The 18,979-nt window shown below is 39.8% G+C and overlaps 1 protein-coding gene across 1 annotated transcript in view; it reads right to left on the bottom strand.

The window, feature by feature from the left end:
* SLC16A10 (solute carrier family 16 member 10) overlaps nt 1-18,076 on the bottom strand; it is a 73,559-nt gene extending 55,483 nt beyond the window's left edge. The window contains exon 1 of the mRNA XM_072141781.1: nt 17,557-18,076. Coding sequence (XP_071997882.1) covers nt 17,557-17,911 — 355 coding nt within the window. The 5' untranslated portion in view covers nt 17,912-18,076. The remainder of the gene's footprint in view (nt 1-17,556) is intronic.
* Nucleotides 18,077-18,979: the final 903 nt, after the last annotated feature.

Raw genomic sequence — 18,979 nt, forward strand, 5'->3', positions numbered from 1 at the left:
GACACAGAACAGTAATTACTAACATTTAAGTATGTATCTATAAAAGCTATATGGCCATGTGTTGCATAGCTTAGCTAAAAAGACAGCACAGTGGAGATCATGGCTGGAATTGAGCAGTCACTACTCGTATTATTCAATGTTGTGATGGGGGGTCTTTGACTAGACGGAAGGAAACAGGCGACTGACAAGCTTTTCAGACATCTACATTCAGCAAGGTTTATTCAGGGATTTGTGTGCTTTTGGGTGCAATGACATGAAGCAAAAGATGGGGGCTTATTGTATTATCTCATAGACAATTAACTTCCCCACAATAAGCACTCCTTCTGACAGTTTGACAAATCTCAGTGAACTATACACTGTGCAAATTAATCTTCCATGGCAAATTCAAGCAATTACCTATAGATTAGCCCACAATGATCCCTTTATCCTCATCACTGAGCTGACATAATAGAGATTAGCTAGAGCCATTTTATTCCTGTGTTCACACTTCATGTCCGGCAGCCTTCAAAGACTATTACTGGAGCAATCACAAAGCAGGATTACATGTCATGTTCAATGTCACCATTAATATCATGATTGAAAATTTTACAATATTTCAAAGTAAATTATATATGGAAATAAATAAATAAATATATATGTACACATTAATTTAGTAGTAGCTGGAAACTTTGCACAATTAATTACAGGATAAAAATTTGCAATTCACCGCCTTATACAAGGAGATTTTCTAAGAAACTAACAACTTAAAGAATGTTGTGTGTTTCATTAATACATGTCCTACAACAAAAGTGATTTATACCCAGTTGATATTGGTAATTTTTATTAAAAAAAAAAGGAAAGCACAAACGGCACAAAGTTTTCCATAAACTGTACTGATTTTGCGATGTGTTTTTCAGCAGTTTGGCAAATACAAGCAAAGCAGATCTTTCTTATGTACCTCACACTTGATATGGTACTTTTGCACCTTATACACAGAATAACAATTAAATTACCATATATACACTCAAGTATGAACCCAGTATAAACCTAGGGTAGGAAATGCACCAACTACTCTTTTTCTGTGTGGGGCTTTTTCAGCACAATAATGGTGCTGAAAAACTTGGCTTATACTCAAGTATATATATGCAGACAAACAGTTCAATAATCTAGTTCTGCAAAAAGCAGTTTTTTTCTTTAATTACATTTTGAGATTTTGAATTTAAAAAAGGAAACGTAAAGACAAAGGAAAGCAGCTTCTTTTTGCCTTGTTTCTGCACTTCCTCCTACAGTGAGCAGTGTATATAAAAGCCTTCTGAGGTTCACGATAAGTAGGCCAAAGATTTGAATATTTAGAGAATATTTCCTTTAAAAGTACTTAGGGGATAGGGGATCACTAGCTGATTGGCAGGGATCCTACAGGTTGTATGGAACCCCCAGCTCACGTGAATGAGATTCTCTGGAGCTCTCCAGAGAACTGTAATGCCATTCTCACTGATGGGTGGTGCAGCAGGACAAGAATGCACCCTGCCACCAAATTTAATTGTATGGAAATTATGGAAATCTCTGGCCGCTCCACCCATCAGTCAGAACAGAATCTGGGGGCCCTATTCTCATGATCGGTGGGGGTCCCAGTAGTAGGACCCTTATCAATTAAATACTTTGGAGAACTGTTTTAATGATTCAGCTCTTGGAGTAGATTAGACTTTCCTAGACAGTCTGTAAAGAGTTAAAGAGGTTGTCCAACTTCTATAAAAAAAAATATATAGGTGGGCTGTAAAAAGAAATAAACAAGTACATACCTCCTCCGGCGCTCTTGGTCTCCTGCACTGTGGTCCATCACTGCCGTGCCCCTGTTTGTTTACAGGGGCACGGCACTTCAGCTCAGACAACTTTTGGCAGCTGATACAGCGCTGAGAAGAGGGCACAAGTAGGCGAGCCAGGTAGTGCTGGAGGAGCTATATACTCATTTATTTCTTTTCACAGCCCCCCAGCCCACCTATAGAATCTTTATGAAGGTCAGACAACCCCTTTAAGTCATTAAACACTTCGTCAGGTTTATTTAAATAAGGAAAAAAAGCAGAAGAAAAAAGAATGTATAGTATAGTGTATATTACAAAGTTTACTATTATAATCTGCACTATTCTTTTATGTTATATTTAGTTACACTTAAACTAAAAAGTAATAATATAATGTTGAATTAGCAATTATTATTGCTAATTCTAGGCAATAGCAGACACATTACCATAGTTCAATGCTGAGCAATATTTTCAAAATATAGGGCACAAGGCTATTGGGAAATACAATTCTTTGCATTGCTTTAAAGTTACAGATGGAAAAAATCAACGTCTCTGTGCACTTAACTCACATGAACTGTAACTTATTGTGCAACAGTAACATGTAAAAAGAAATATGTGGTTGAGAATATTTCCTACCGCCTGAGGCAATACTCTAACAACTTCCAGACTGTGAAGTCATCTCAAAACACAGCTAACGCCACACAACCAAGAAATACAAGTATAGAGTAGTATTCTACAATATATATTTCGCAATCCAAAAAATCAAATCCAGTTTATCAGATATCAATGCTATATATTTTACTCACTTTGTATATAACAAAAAAAAATTTCATCTTAATTTTTTTTCAATGCAAGTTGCAAAATGTAAGTAACCTTACAAGGTAAAGCAGAAAGGAATCTCCTAACCTTTAAGTATCTACTAGCGTTAAAGGAATTCTACCATTTGATTTCATGCATCATGAAGCAAACATACCTTGAGAATGCTGTAGCTACACTGATGCAGAAGCAGATCTTGTTTAATCCCTGAGCTGAGTGGTTTTGCTAAAAAAAAAAAATTATGATAATGAGGCTCTGTCGCTTCTGTGCTGGGGCTTGGCTTCTTCTCCTGTCACATTAAGTATGCACTGCTCCGGAGAATGATGTACCAGATATACACGAGTATAAGCCGACCCGAGTATAAGAGACAAAAAACTGGAAGGTGAGTACACGGTTTGTTTGTTTTTTTTCCAGCACATTTTTTGTGCTGAAAAACTCGGCTTATACTCGAGTATATACGGTAATCATACGGTAAAAATGTGTTGTGTCTGACAGGCAGAAGTAATCAATAGCTGCAGCATGCCCCAGCTGCTGTGTGTGAGTGATCCAGCTCAGATTGATTAGTCCTGTCTGGATAGTTCAGAAAGCTCTGCATGTAATGTGTTTATGTAGACACCCGGCTTTTCCAAGGTCCTGAATGTTATAATTGTTTTTTCCGCAAAACCACTCAGCTCAGGGATTAAACAAGATATTCTTCTGCATTAGTGTAGCTACAGCATTCTCAAGGTATGTTTGGTTCATAATGCATAAAATCAAATGGTAGGTTTCCTTTAAAGCTAGTTAAACATTAATGCAAATTTCTCTTCTCTTTCCTTGAAACATATAAAACACACATTTTTCTATAACTTTTCATTTAATTGCTTAAAGAGAACCCGTCATACAAAATAACCCCCCTAAACTAAATATATTTTCATAAACTGCCATTAGAGAGCATTGCCTTCATTGTGCCTCTATATGCCTGTAAACTTAAGCAATGAGGTCCTAAAGCTGTATGCAAATGACCGGTGAGATGTCCAATGAGTCATTAGCATATTCAAGCTGTCCAGCTTATTCATAAGTGGGAGGTACAGCCACACCCCCAGTGCTTGACTGACAGCTGCTCCATGTAATGGCTGCTCCATGTGCTTGCTGGTGGCCACGCTCCCTGCAGCCTGTGTGTGCATGTGCAGGGCCGGATCATAGGCGGGGCTCCCGGGGCTCGAGCCCCGGGGCCCCCACCATCTTGACCCCCCTAGGGGCCCCCACCAGATCGCGCCTCCCGTGCCCCCCCTCATAAGATGTACGCCGCCCCCAGGCAGAGGAGAGCGCCTCTACGCCCATCTGCCTGCACAACCGAGCCGCCTCCCAGCGCATCCACCCCCCTACATGGACTCCCCGCCCACCCATTCTGCTACATGGTGAGCCGCCCGCACTTCGGCACAGGCGAGTCCGCCTCCGCGCCCGCCAACCCCCGCCTCCGGCAAAGGTGACCCCTTCCCGGCCCGCCTATCCCGCCGCCATGCATGGCAGAGCCGGCCCGCCCAAACAAGCAACAACACGGCCGACCCCGCAAACCCCGCCCCCCGCTCGACATCACCCCCGCTCTCCGCCCCCCGTTCAAACCACCCCCTGCCCCCCACTTCCCGCTCGGACCGCAACTACCCACCCCCCCGCTCGGACCGCCCCCCCCCCTTCCTGGCCGAACAAACGACTGACCGACTCCGCGCCCCCCCCCCCCCCCCGCGAACAAGCACCGGCAAGACCCCCCACCCGCAGGCATCCGGTCACCCTAAAAGGTAAGTATATATATATATGTATTTTTCTGTGTGTATATATGTATATACTGCGTGTAGATGTGTATATATATACTGCGTGTAGATGTGTATATATATACTGCGTGTAGATGTGTATATATATACTGCGTGTAGATGTGTATATATATACTGCGTGTAGATGTGTATATATATACTGCGTGTAGATGTGTATATATATACTGCGTGTAGATGTGTATATATATACTGCGTGTAGATGTGTATATATATACTGCGTGTAGATGTGTATATATATACTGCGTGTAGATGTGTATATATATACTGCGTGTAGATGTGTATATATATACTGCGTGTAGATGTGTATATATATACTGCGTGTAGATGTGTATATATATATACTGCGTGTAGATGTGTATATATATACTGCGTGTAGATGTGTATATATATACTGCGTGTAGATGTGTATATATATACTGCGTGTAGATGTGTATATATATACTGCGTGTAGATGTGTATATATATATATACTGCGTGTAGATGTGTATATATATATATACTGCGTGTAGATGTGTATATATATATATACTGCGTGTAGATGTGTATATATATATATATATACTGCGTGTAGATGTGTATATATATATATATATACTGCGTGTAGATGTGTATATATATATATACTGCGTGTAGATGTGTATATATATATATACTGCGTGTAGATGTGTATATATATATATACTGCGTGTAGATGTGTATATATATATATACTGCGTGTAGATGTGTATATATATATATACTGCGTGTAGATGTGTATATATATATATATACTGCGTGTAGATGTGTATATATATATATACTGCGTGTAGATGTGTATATATATATATATACTGCGTGTAGATGTGTATATATATATATATACTGCGTGTAGATGTATATATATATATACTGCGTGTAGATGTATATATATATACTGCGTGTAGATGTATATATATATATATACTGCGTGTAGATGTATATATATATACTGCGTGTAGATGTATATATATATACTGCGTGTAGATGTATATATATACTGCGTGTAGATGTATATATATATACTGCGTGTAGATGTATATATATATACTGCGTGTAGATGTATATATATACTGCGTGTAGATGTATATATATACTGCGTGTAGATGTGTATATACTGTGTATAAATGTATATACTGTGTATATATGTATATAATGTGTATATATGCATCGACTGTGTATATATGCATCGACTGTGTATATGTGTATATATGCATCGACTGTGTATATATGCATCGACTGTGTATATATGGATCTACTGTGTATATGTGTATATATGCATCGACTGTGTATATATGCATCGACTGTGTATATGGGTATATATGCATCTACTGTGTATAGATGTATATACTGTGTATATATGCATCTACTGTGTATCTACTGTGTATAGATGTATATACTGTGTATATATGCATCTACTGTGTATCTACTGTGTATAGATGTATATACTGTGTATATATGCATCTACTGTGTATCTACTGTGTATAGATGTATATACTGTGTATATATGCATCTACTGTGTATCTACTGTGTATAGATGTATATACTGTGTATATATGCATCTACTGTGTATCTACTGTGTATAGATGTATATACTGTGTATATATGCATCTACTGTGTATCTACTGTGTATAGATGTATATACTGTGTATATATGCATCTACTGTGTATCTACTGTGTATAGATGTATATACTGTGTATATATGCATCTACTGTGTATCTACTGTGTATAGATGTATATACTGTGTATATATGCATCTACTGTGTATCTACTGTGTATAGATGTATCTACTGTGTATAGATGTATATACTGTGTATATATGCATCTACTGTGTATATGTGTATATACAGTGTATATACTGTGTATAGATGTATATACTGTATTTATACACGCATATATTTATATAAGCATATATGTGTGTACATTTATATATATGTGAATGATGTGGTTTGTGTATTTGGTATGTATGTATTTGCTGTATGTGTGTATATACTTTGAGTTTGTATATACTCTGTGTATTGGTGTTTAAATGTATATGAGTGCATAAATGTGTGTGTATAAGTGTATACTTGTATGTATATATGGGTGCAAGTATACAAGTGTACAACTTTATGTGTGTGTATATAAGTATATAAATGTGTGTAATTGTATAAGGGTACATTCACAAGAACATATGGGGGATGTATATATGGCCGCAAATTTGCTACCGGATATACTTCCCTCAAAGGCGTCTATAGCGCCTGGGCTCGGTACAGTGAGTACCACGAGTACTCACTGTTTCGTGCTGTGGCTGCAAAAGAGATAGAGCGTGCTCTATCTATGGCCGTAAGAACGACCATGCAGCTCTATTCTCTATGGAGAGGGGAGTGGTGAGCCTCGATCACCTCTCCTCTTCTCCAGCATGCCAGATGTGTGCCTGCCAGGCTATAGTCTGGCCACCACATGTTTATGCGAATGCAACCGACATATGTTTAAATTTTTTTAAGGGGAAAGGGGGCCCCATGCAGAAATCTGCTATGGGGCCCAATCTCTCCTAGTTACACCACTCCATGGGACTGCATGGCTGTGCTGGCTGAGGTGTATGTTACATGGGACTGCATGGCTAGTGTGGCTGAGGTGTATGTTACATGGGACTAGTATCTGGTAGGGGTGAAGGATGTAAAGATGTGTTACTGGGTATGAGGCGGCTGTATGTAGCTGTGTTACTGGGGATGAGGCGACTGTATGTAGCTGTGTTACTGGGGGGCGAGGGGGCTTTATGTAGCTGTGTTACTGGGGATGAGGCGGCTGTATGTAGCTGTGTTACTGGGGGCGAGGCGGCTGTATGTAGCTGTGTTACTGGGGGCGAGGCGGCTGTATGTAGCTGTGTTACTGGGGATGAGGTGGCTGCATGTAGCTGTGTTACTGCTGGGATAGTGAAAAGTAAGGAAGGAGGACGTGTGTGTACGCTACACTTAGTGGGGGCCTCCACCAGATTTTGCGCCCGGGGGCCCCCACCAACCTTAATCCGGCCCTGTGCATGTGTGTGTGTGTGTATGTGTATGGGAAAGATACAACAGCTCCAGGATGCAGCCATGTTATAGCAGAACATGTCAGGTACTTGTGTAGCTGATGTTTGTGTCTCTCACATGTCAGCAGATGCAGCACACACACTAGCAATGCTTTACTATACATTACACACAGATATGAGCAGGGGGAGGAGAGGGGAGTGGTAACGGGTGACATCACTGCCTCTGACCATGTGACCAGCCTCATTTACATAATAAAGAATAGATGATTTTATAATGATTAATGTATGAGACCTGATGACAGGGGTCCTTTAAAATTTAGCACTTAGTATGAAGCAGAAGGTTGTAATTTATAAGCATTGCAAACCACATAAACCCTCTGGATATTGCTGACTGGACCAGTTGGACTGCAAAAAGGAAGCTGTTAGTTCCAGCTTTTTGCTTTTTCTTTCCTTTTTCAGTAATGCACTATATGTATAAACTCATATGAAATCTACATAATGTATAGCTTTTTTTACATACTTAGACTAGGGAGTCTCCATTACAAGTATTTAGGTTTTCATATACAAGAATAAGTATTCATGTATCTGTTCACTTCTACCAAACACAATCTGGTACATAAACCATTTAAATGGCTATCCAAGCTTTTCATTTTTTTTTTAAAAAGACTATATATCCAGCCTGGAGAGCTGGCCCCATCCGTTGTTGCTGTGCCCCTTTTGTTTACGGTGGCCAATGCTCCAGCATTGAATTAAATTGTGTGTCAGGTGGACGGATGGGAATGCCTGCATCTGTAAACAAACAGGGGGACAGCAGTGACAGGTCACAGCGCAGGACAATGGGAGTACCAGAGGAGGTAAGGATAAGTTTTTCCTTTGTTTTTACAAACCCCCCCCCCCCCATGCTGAATATACAATTTTTTAAAGACCAGACAACCCCTTTAACATTATGAAATGAAAACATTACTGTACAACAATATAAAAGTGCATAAAAACAAACAGATAAAAAAATAAGCATCTCTCTAATACTACCGTACAAAAACAATTGAAGTAGTATGTACAGATCCATCATGTACAGGCAGTACAGGATTGTTCTTAAGCTGAATTTATATGTAAGTCGAAACTGTATATTCTATAATTGTAACTCCAGACAAATTTTTTTTTGGTCCAATTGCATTTTAAAAATGTTGGATTGTCATAAGAATCAGGATTAACAATAAAGCTTCATAGCTGTAGGGGTCGTCTGTAAGTTGGGTGTTCATAAGTAGGGGACCATCTGTATTCTACATTAACCAAAAGTTCAAGGTGCCAAATTGGCCTCCAAATCCCTCCGATCTCAAAGTGATCCAGCATAATATGTCTGATCCTTACCTCACAAACTAAAGCACATAAATGATCTGCTTCTAGTGGCTTGTTTCCATATACCATAGAATAAACTTAGAGGTCTGGAAGGGTTAAAGCTATTAGTGTAGTAGGAATATGACATCGCTTTATAATTAGAATACACCGACAAAGGACATGTTTTAATGGTAAAGACCTGGATAATACCAATGTTTTATATTGTTTGCAATCTATTACAATTACCTATTTATTACAATCTTACAATAACCATTTCTACACTGGTAGCCATATTTTTATGTCAAGTGTGTCCCTATGTTGGTCATTGTAATAACTGATTTATCAATCTACATCTTGCATGTACAATCAATGAAACTGCTGCTACCAAATTACAAAGGGTTGTCTCCATGAGTCATAAAGATTTATTAAGTGTTTAAAGGACAGCTACCACCAGGATGATGGATTGTAAACCAAGCACACTTACATACAAGTGTGTGCCACCTCTGCCAGGATCCGTGCTTCTTTATGCCCTGCTTCTTATGCAAATGAGCCTGAGGGGCTCCGAGCTCTAAAGGATTGATGGAGCCTGGAGCCCCTCCGGATCATTTGCATATTTTTAAAGCCTTTTATTCTTAAAAACAAGGGTTTAGGAAGCTTAAAGAAGAGTTGATTCTGCCATAGGGAACACACACCAGTATGTCTGTGTGCTTGGTTTATAATCCTTGATTCTGGTGGTAGATGTCCTTTAAAGTAGTCTATATATGATTCTTTTCTACAAACTTTTACACTGCCTCTTTAAAACCAACCAAAATCTATAGTCTCATCTGAACTACGTAAACTGAGAGACTACGTAAACTGCAAGATATATGATAAGAATATAAACTGACTTCTACTTTTGCAGCTGTTCACGTTATAGACAGAACTAAAGCAGCTGTTGGAAAACTTCCAATAAATAAGGATGCGTTTGTGTGCTGCACTTCTGTTGTGTTTTGCTTCCATTTTGTCTCCCTAGTAATTTCAGCACTAGTTTCCTGCACTGATACCAAAGGCAAATAGTGAAGGGATTTTTAAAAATTCCATTTAAAAAAGTGAGACTGTGGAAAAAGAGTGAAAATAAAAAAAAACTCCCTACTCTCTACCATAAGGGCCTAAGTATTGTCTGGTGATAATCAAAATAACTAATAAACAAAATAAATACTAGACATTTAAAAATTAAATATTACATTAGTTTAACCAAGATTACTGATTAGCTTATAACTGGTTACTTTTCCAGAGTAGGCATGGAAACCTCAAAAAGAGTCGAAGCTCAAATCCAAAAACATTATGGGGATCATTTACTAAGGGTCGCAGTGCGCACTTTCGTTGTACCATGTGCCGTTTTTGTGGATTTTGGACGGGTATTTACCAAGTGTCTGCGCTGGGATTTTGGCCCATGCGATCCATTTTTGGCACACTTCCATGCGACACAAATGGGGAGGTGGGGCGTTGGATGATCCCACTGATTCGGGCTGAGTGCGGGATTTAACATTCAAATTGTGTCGCAGGATCAAGCAGTTACATGCACCACTAATAGGAAGGTGAACTCTGTCGGACCTGAGCAGGGAAAGGACACATGCAGGATCTCGGACGCACAATCTAGTGAATCGCCGCCACAGTGCATCATAGTGGGACAATGCATTTTCTGTCAAATCCAGCGCACGGATAAGTAAATGTGCCCCTATGGCTTCAACTTTCACTTCTCCCTGAACTACTAGGTGGAAACTGTGGGCAAGTCGCAGCAATATTGCCTGTGTTGAACCAGCAGAGATTTAATATAGCAGCATAGTGGATGGGATTAATACAAATCCCCTCACATTATTTTGACCTGGTCTACTATGTTCTTCCCGATTTATATATTTCCTGATCCAGATACCATGAGGGTTTAGTGAGACTAGGCCCATATAATTAAGTCATTAGTTTTTCATAGCAGTAGTACAGTTATCAATAGGAGGGGTGGGCAGCAATGGGAGGGAAAGGTATATAACATAGTAAGGGAGTTGCTAAGTCGGCGCCAGCAGCATTATCAGCAAGAGAGTATGAGGAGGTGGGGGTATGTAGACAAGCTGAGTCACTACAGAGCAAGTTCAGCAAAGTAACACTGTATCTAGTAATCTAATGGTTCCAGAAACATGAGGGCTGTTGTGTCAACCTTTGGTAGCTACAGTCATTTACCTATGATTCCCTTTATTTATTTGCATGAGATTTCTTATAATAAATGTCAGCATTCCCCTAATCTGTCTACACCCATTTACAATACCATGTGTCCTTTTGAAAAGAAAACCTAGGAATAATAAACACATGAGTCACAATGCACTCTGATCTTCAATGTTACCCACTGTAAAGGCAGCATTTTTCTATGCTATGGTCAGGAGACACAGACATGTGTAGCGAATCCTTGTGCATGCAATAAGATTTGTGCTTTTCATTTCTAATAATGACATCAGATGGGAATGATGCCAACATCTACAATCCTGCAATCCCAGGATTCCACTGCAGAACCTCCTAACTTCTAATATCTCTAGCTAGAAAACCTGCCTTGTTCCAGTAATTAAAACATGCTGTTTTAGCTTTGCGCACAGTGTTACGTTCTTTATAAGAATTGTTCTGGAAAAGTACTAAACTCTGGACTCCAGTTTAGACTAGTAACGCCTGCACTATGTAAGCTCTTCAAATTCTGTGCATCAAGATGAAGGAAGTCCTTTTCCCACGGACCACACTATTTACAACTACTCTTTACTCTCTGATAGATTCTGAAAAACAACAGTCCAAAAGAGATAGAAGTATCTAAAGCATGTACACAGAAAACCTCAAGATCAATTACACATAGGAACAACCACTTTGGCTCCACCTATTGGTTAAATAAACTTGCACAAAGTGAAATCTACATTTGGCAGCACACAGCTTCACGTTTTGTTGATGCAGTTTTTGGGGCCAAAACCAGTAGTGGATCAAAAAGAAAAGCAGTATCAACTGGCCTTTAAATGTTCTCTGCCATTATAATGCCACCTAGTTTTAGCTTTAAAAAATGCATGCAAAAATATGAACATGTGCCCGCTGTACCGTAGCACATAAACAATTAAAAATAGAACAATTGCATAACTTCTGTGGCAACATGTACTTCATCTGTTGTAATACCCAACTGTGAGTAACAATACAACCGTTTTAAAGGGTTTTCAAGCTGAAATCTATGAATGAGCTGCCCACGGGATAGTGGCTGTACACTATGGACACCAATAGTGCCACATTGCAGGTGCAACTCTCATTCTTCTGCCATCAACCATAGGTTATAACACCTAATCACCAGGGTTGATGAGTGGGGTATGATTTACATTGAAAAGCCATTGTACATTATACTTTCTAAATACAATATGTCTTACAGAAATTGGAGCAGTAATCACAATTTTCTATTTATATGACTTATCCATGAAAATATCTGACAGTAGTGAGAACCCCTTGTGGGACCAAGAGAAAGGTCACTTAATCCCCATCTCTCTCCACCCGCTGTGTCTGTACTTTCCATAGAGGTGAAGAGATGCCACTTCTTCATTCATATAATATCCAAATGGATACAGCAACCAACAGCTGCCTCACCAGGGGAAATAGGAGATTGTGCCGGAGGCAGGGCCTACAGTTACTAATCAGTTATGCTATATATTGTGGATATTCCATTAATGTACAAGGTAGGAAAACCTATATAACACGATCATTCAGGACTTTTCTCAAATGTGTAGATATGATCAGGACATCAGAAGCATTAACCTCAAATGAACCCAGAATCCCCTACCAGACTTCCTAATAACTGCACACATCTACAACAAACAGTTGAATAAACTTGTTTAAAAATAATAACACGGTCAATTTAGACATATTTCCATAAATCTGTTCATAACTCAATAAGTAACCCTGCCACAGACTGGAGCATGTGGTTTGTTTTATGTCGAGGATGATGTAATAATCATATGGAACATTCTTCTGGGCATGGAATGAATGAGCTTTTTTTCATATTAAACACTATTGCTTGCAGGCAGATGATAATACAGGTAGTCCCTGGGTTACATATATGATAGGTCCTGTATATTTGTTCTTAAGTTAGATTTGTATGCAAGTCAGAACTGTATACTTTATAATTGTAACCACAGACTAAATTCTCGAATCGCACATTGTACTGTAATGAATTAGGAGAAATATCTCCATATACTACCATACTGTAGTATGGTAGTATAAGGTAGGATCAATCAGACAACCTAGGGTTAAAGTACCCCAAAAAAAGTTAAAACAATAAAAAAGTTTAAAAACAATAAAAAAGTTAAAACAAATGATGTAAAAAAAACCTAAAAAGTCAAATCATCCTCCTTTCCCTAGAAGTCAAATAAATATAGTTAAATAAACAGTAAAAACCACATTAGGTATCAGAGCATACCAAAATTCCCGATCTATTAAAATATAATAATGGTTTTTCACTGTGTTTAACCCAGTGACAGAAAATAGTGTCGAAAATGGTACTTTTTTGCCATTTTTTTTAAATTCAATAAAAAGTGATCAAAAAGGTCATAAAGTCCTAATAATAAAAGCATTGAAAAAGACGCAAAAAATGATACCACCCACAGCTCTGTACACCAAGTATGAAAAAGTTATTAGCACCAGAATGAGGTTTTAATTTTTGTATATGTATGTAAAAATTATAAAACCCATACAAATTTGTTATTCCTGTGATCTCACCGATCCAAAGAATAAAGTAGACATGTCATTTGGGGTGTCCAGTAAAAGCCATAAAATCCAAGCCCAAATGTGATTTTCCACCAATTTCACTTCATTTGGAATTTTTTTCCTGCTTCCCAGTACACGGCATGGAATATTAAAAACCGTGACTATGAAGTGCAATTTGTTGCCATCACACAGCTCTCTAAAAAATGTGCACCTAAAGGGACGTTGTGCTTATTCTGAGTTTGCACCACATTTATCACTGATGTGCACGATTATTCTGTCAGCGCCGCTATGCTGCAGTATGAACAAAGTGCACCAAAAAAAATGGTGCTCACTTCCATAACAGTGTAGGAGGTGCCATGTTAATGAAGAATGGGCACCACACTTCATGAATCTGGCGCACTCTGCAAACTCCACAAGCAAACTGCACATAGTACAGATGTTACTGGCAGTGATAAATGCAGGCCAATGTGTGCCTCTAAATCCTACTGCTGAAAAAAGAAGCAACTGTTGTAATTTGTCTATTTTAGTACATAATTGATTCATGTTTGAAGGAAATCTACCATCATAATCGAGCATAAATAAACCAGGGACAGCTAATTATAGATCCTGGCACTGTGATTGTGCTAATCTGCTTATATTTGTTTTCCACTGCCTCCTTCATTCTAAAATCAATTTTTAAAATGATACAAAAATGATGCCAAAGGGGCTCCGGGGGAGTTACCATAGCCCAGTGGTGGCGAACCTATGGCACGGGTGCCAGAGGTGGCACTCAGAGCCCTTTCTGTGGGCACCCAGGCCATCACCAGAGAGGGCTCCAGGTATCTTTCTGCAGCCCAGGACTTGCTGTGAACAGAGCTATTTTAAAGTGACAGCGCTACATGGGACTACTGGAGGAGTGGGAAGGTGTGGACAGATCTGCATTAGCATTGTAGCTCCTGCTCCGGCACTGACAATTCTTCCCGTTTATGGCACCCTGGAGGGAAGATACAATGATCCTCCAAATTTCTGCATCATTGGTGTCCTCAGGGTGCTGATATGAAATCTGTGAGAGGAGGGAGCATAAATCACAAATTAAATTTCTGTGTTGGCACTTTGCGATAAATAAGCGGGTCTTGGTTGTAGTTTGGGCACTCGGTCTCTAAAAGGTTCGCCATCACTGCCATAGCCCCTCTGTACTGCAGCTTCACAGTAGTTTCCTCCCCTCCCTTTGTGTGAGATTACAGTAGACAGAGGGAAGTACTAAGGTAGTGGGGGGTGGGCGCAGTGTAACAGTCTGTGAAGCCTCAGCACAGAGGGTCTCTAATAACTCTTGAGCTTAATTTAAATATAAGATGATCACAGTTAAATCACCTGGATGTATGAGTAAGTGCCTCTGGTTTATTATCTTTTATTTTGATGGTAGATTTCCTTTAGTAAAAGTTCTTGAGTATACTTTCCTATGACTCGGCATTGTGACATACTTCTGTTACTCCTAAATATAAAAATGGCCACATCTCAGACTCTATAGGCCTCAGTAACCATATTAAATGTTCAATTCAGGAGCGTACAAGTAGAAAACAACTAAACTACTATGGTCTGTTTGGAATGCTTGGAAGAAGAGACCTTTATTTCAGAAAAAAATATATAGCAGCACAAAAAGAAGTACTGGACTTGTGGACAGAAGAGAGCGAAGTGGAGATGTTTATAAGATAGTTCAACAGAAATGTACTCCAGAATTGTTATATTTTGGGGCACAAAATTATTTAATAAAATAGACATTTCAAAAGAGATAAATTATGGCAAAACCTAAAAAATAGATTTTCACTTTAAGTTTAAATGTTTCTTCTACCCAAACCTATTTAATATATTTGTTTCTCCGTTGTACTGACTGGTTTCTGTATGCAAGCTAGAAGTAACAGTTTATACAAAGGAATGACTTAAAGAAGACCTGTCTGGTGGATTTGGAACCCACAACCAACTACAGGCGGTCCCCTACTTAAGGACACCCGAGTTACAGACAACCCATAGTTACAGACGGACCCCTCTGCCCACTGTGACCTTTGGTGAAGCTCTCTGGATGCTTTACTATAGTCCCAGGGTGCAATTATCAGCTGTAAGGTGTCTGTAATGAAGCTTTATTGATAATCCTTGGTCCAATTACAGCAAAAATTGTGAAACTCCAATTGTCACTGGGACAAAAGAAAAATTTTTCGCTAGAACTCCAATTATAAAATATACAGTTTCGACTTACATACAAATTCAACTTAAGAACAAACCTCCGGACCCTATCTTGTACGTAACCCGGGGACTGCCTGTATAGGCCCTTATGGACCTGTGGTTTAGGGTCCCAAAACAACCTGTATGAGGGTCGTATTTGGGGAAAATAAAAAAAAATAAACTTTTTTACCTACTTAGATATGAGACACAACGGACTTATATCATCAGATCTGGCGCTAGCCCCTCCGCTCACAATGTGGGAAGTGAAGCTAGGACGGTATCCCAGCTTCACTGCGCATGTGCCGTACCGAAGGCATGCAGTAGCCTTAGTTCCCAGTGCCCGACCAGGCTAGTACACGCCCAGTAGCTTCTGCAGTTAATTTACATATTACTAAAATAACGTTTTTAACAAGGCAGGCAGGAGGAATCTGAGAAATAGGAGTGATGGTAGATTCCTAATGGTAGGTTTCCTTTAACAGTGCTTATAACTAATATAATTCCTCTATTTATATAGCGCTAACATATTCTACAGCGCTGCACATAGCGTGCCAATTCAGTCCACAAACATATTGAATCACGTTTCATGTGTATATCGGTCAAATAGTTATCAGAGCAGTAGTATATGCATAGCTTTTCTGTAATACTTCTCCATAGTTTATATTGCTCACAAAAAGAACAGAGGGCTACAGAAATTTCAGAGTTGCCTATTATAAGTTGGCTGAACACTTCTACTCCACATATTAGAAGTGCAATGTATGATCATAGAAAGCACATTACATAAGATTAATCCTCTATCATGTAAAAAGTTTTCAACCAGGCAGAGTCCCTTTACTTTACAACTGGAAGCAATCTGGCCTGTGCTATTTTGGCTTCCAGGCCATTTGTGCAGCAAGTATTTATGAGTGTGGAGCTGAACACATGCCTCAGAGGCCTGCGGAGAAGCAGGCAGATCAATACAGGAAGGCACTGCTGGCATTTCACAAAACAAAGGAGTCCTGCAGGAGCCAGCTATCAGCTCCTATCCCATAAGGGCTTCTCCGCATCTCCCTAACACTAAGTCTAAACATATGCTAAAAACTGCCCCACTGTTTGACTGTAAACAAGACCTAACTAAAAAAAGTAGGCGAAATAATACCTTCTACTAGTGCCTATACTTCAGGGAATGCAAAAAAGGTGAATAGGAATGCAATACAATTACAGAATGAAACACTGAGAGGGTGTATCATTGCAGTTTTGTCATCTTTTTGTCTAGTCTAATCTACTGGTTTGTGCCAAATCTGTTACTTTTTTGTGACGTTTTAAACCAAAAACTTGCAAAAGCCACTGCAGACATTAACACCTCATGTGCCACAGTTATCAAGCTGCCTCAGCCACTACAATAAGTCTGATCTAAGACACCCTAATAATAAATCTGCCCCGTCGAGAAGTAGTATATAGAAATGGACATATAGAGGGAATAGAAGTGAGATAAAGACAATAAGACAACATGAATGCTGAAATAAAACATAGATGTTTAGAGATGCATATTAGATGATCTGGATTAGGCATATAAATCTATATAAATGATCTATCGATGGATAGATGAAGGGATCATATAGCCTTGAGCTATAAGATAACATCATGACACTATAGATGTGACACTATCAGTGATCCACATGTTGCATCCTTGTGACTTTTCTCCTGTATGTTGGTGATATTGCTTCTATGGCTACAGTGGGTAGTTTATGTATAGAAGTGAAGCTAGGCTACAACCAGGAGAGCAGATGTGATGCAAATATTAGAACAAAGAGCAGGGAAACTTCTGCCCCACCACCCCTCGTGCCCTGCCCCCAGTGGCAGCTATGCCCCATTCACCTGTCTTAAACATGAGCTGGGGATCATCTGCGGAGCCAAACTCCTTTATCAGGACCACGAAGAGGACTCCACACGCGTTCTGGATGCCAAACACTGAGCCATTGCACCACATGGCAGAGAGCATGACAAGCCAGCCCCAGCCTCCCTCCGGGGGAGTAAAGTCGGGGCTCTGTCCTGTGCTGGTGGCCTCAGTGGCTTCCAGCTTGTGCTCTTCAGGAGCCGGGCCGGAGCTCCACTCCCCGTTCTCTTTCTTCTCGTCCATGTTGAGAGGTGCGCTCTCCTCCAGTGCTGGGACATTACTAGGCGACTCCTCAGTCCCCAGCGCTTCCTCCCCCGGCTCTCTGGGCTCTGTCATCCCTGCGCGGGCTTCACCTCACTCAATAGACTGGCCACCGGCCACAACAGGAAGAGGCTTCCTCTGCTGGCTGCTGTCATACACTGAGAGCCGGGGAGTGCTCCCAGCTACTTGCAGATCAGTCTCCCTCCGGAGATAAGAACTTGCTGTAATGATATATATATGACGCCCGTTCAGGGACACGCCCCTGCCAGTAGCCACGCCTCATCCAGAGGTTTATCTTAGTAAAAACATGGGCTGTGGACTGAGTAGTCTGTCAGTGTCCGAGGTGACAGGAGACAGGACGTGCCAGGGGGAGGCCCGTTATTATGCCCTCTCCAGGTGCACACGCCTGCTAATGTGCACAATGTCACCCGTTTTTCACAGGGGATTCCCGATTTCTACCACGTTTAAGTTAGCATGTTTGAGAAGACATGTAGAGAAATACATAGAAACATTACGGCCAGCCTGACCTCTTTATTAAAGCGTTTGCACCAGTTTTCTGTCTGACTTTGCACTAGAAAGAACATGCAAACTGCTTGTACATGTATTTATGAAGTGTCTGCGCCAGTTTTGTGTCGCGGTGGCACTGTGCCTGACAAGCACAAAAAAAAAAAAAAAATCAACTTATGGGTCTTGTTACTTCTTACTTGGACCGTGCGCTACATTAACCCCTTAAGGACGCAGCCATTTTGTAGCTTAAGGCTCAGTCCCATTTTTTGGATTCTGACCTGCGTCGCTTTATATGGTTATAACTTTTGAACACTGTTACTTATCTAAATGATTCTGAGACTGTTTTTCCCCACATGTTGTACTTCATTTTAGTGGTAAATGTTGGCTGATAAGTTTAGCGTTTATTTACAAAAAAAAAAAGAAAAAATTATGAATTTTTGGAAAAATTTGCCATTTTCGAAATTCTAAATCATCGCGTTTTCAGGCAGATAGATTTACCACCTAAATAAGTTGCTGAATAACATTTCCCATTTGTCTACTTTACATTTTCATCATTTTTGAAATGTCTGGATAATTTATTTTGATGTCACGCGGCTTACAAATCGAAAAGCGATTTTCCGGATTTTCAGAATTTTG

Source organism: Engystomops pustulosus, chromosome 3, assembly GCF_040894005.1.
Source record: "Engystomops pustulosus chromosome 3, aEngPut4.maternal, whole genome shotgun sequence".
NCBI classification, from domain to species: domain Eukaryota; kingdom Metazoa; phylum Chordata; class Amphibia; order Anura; family Leptodactylidae; genus Engystomops; species Engystomops pustulosus.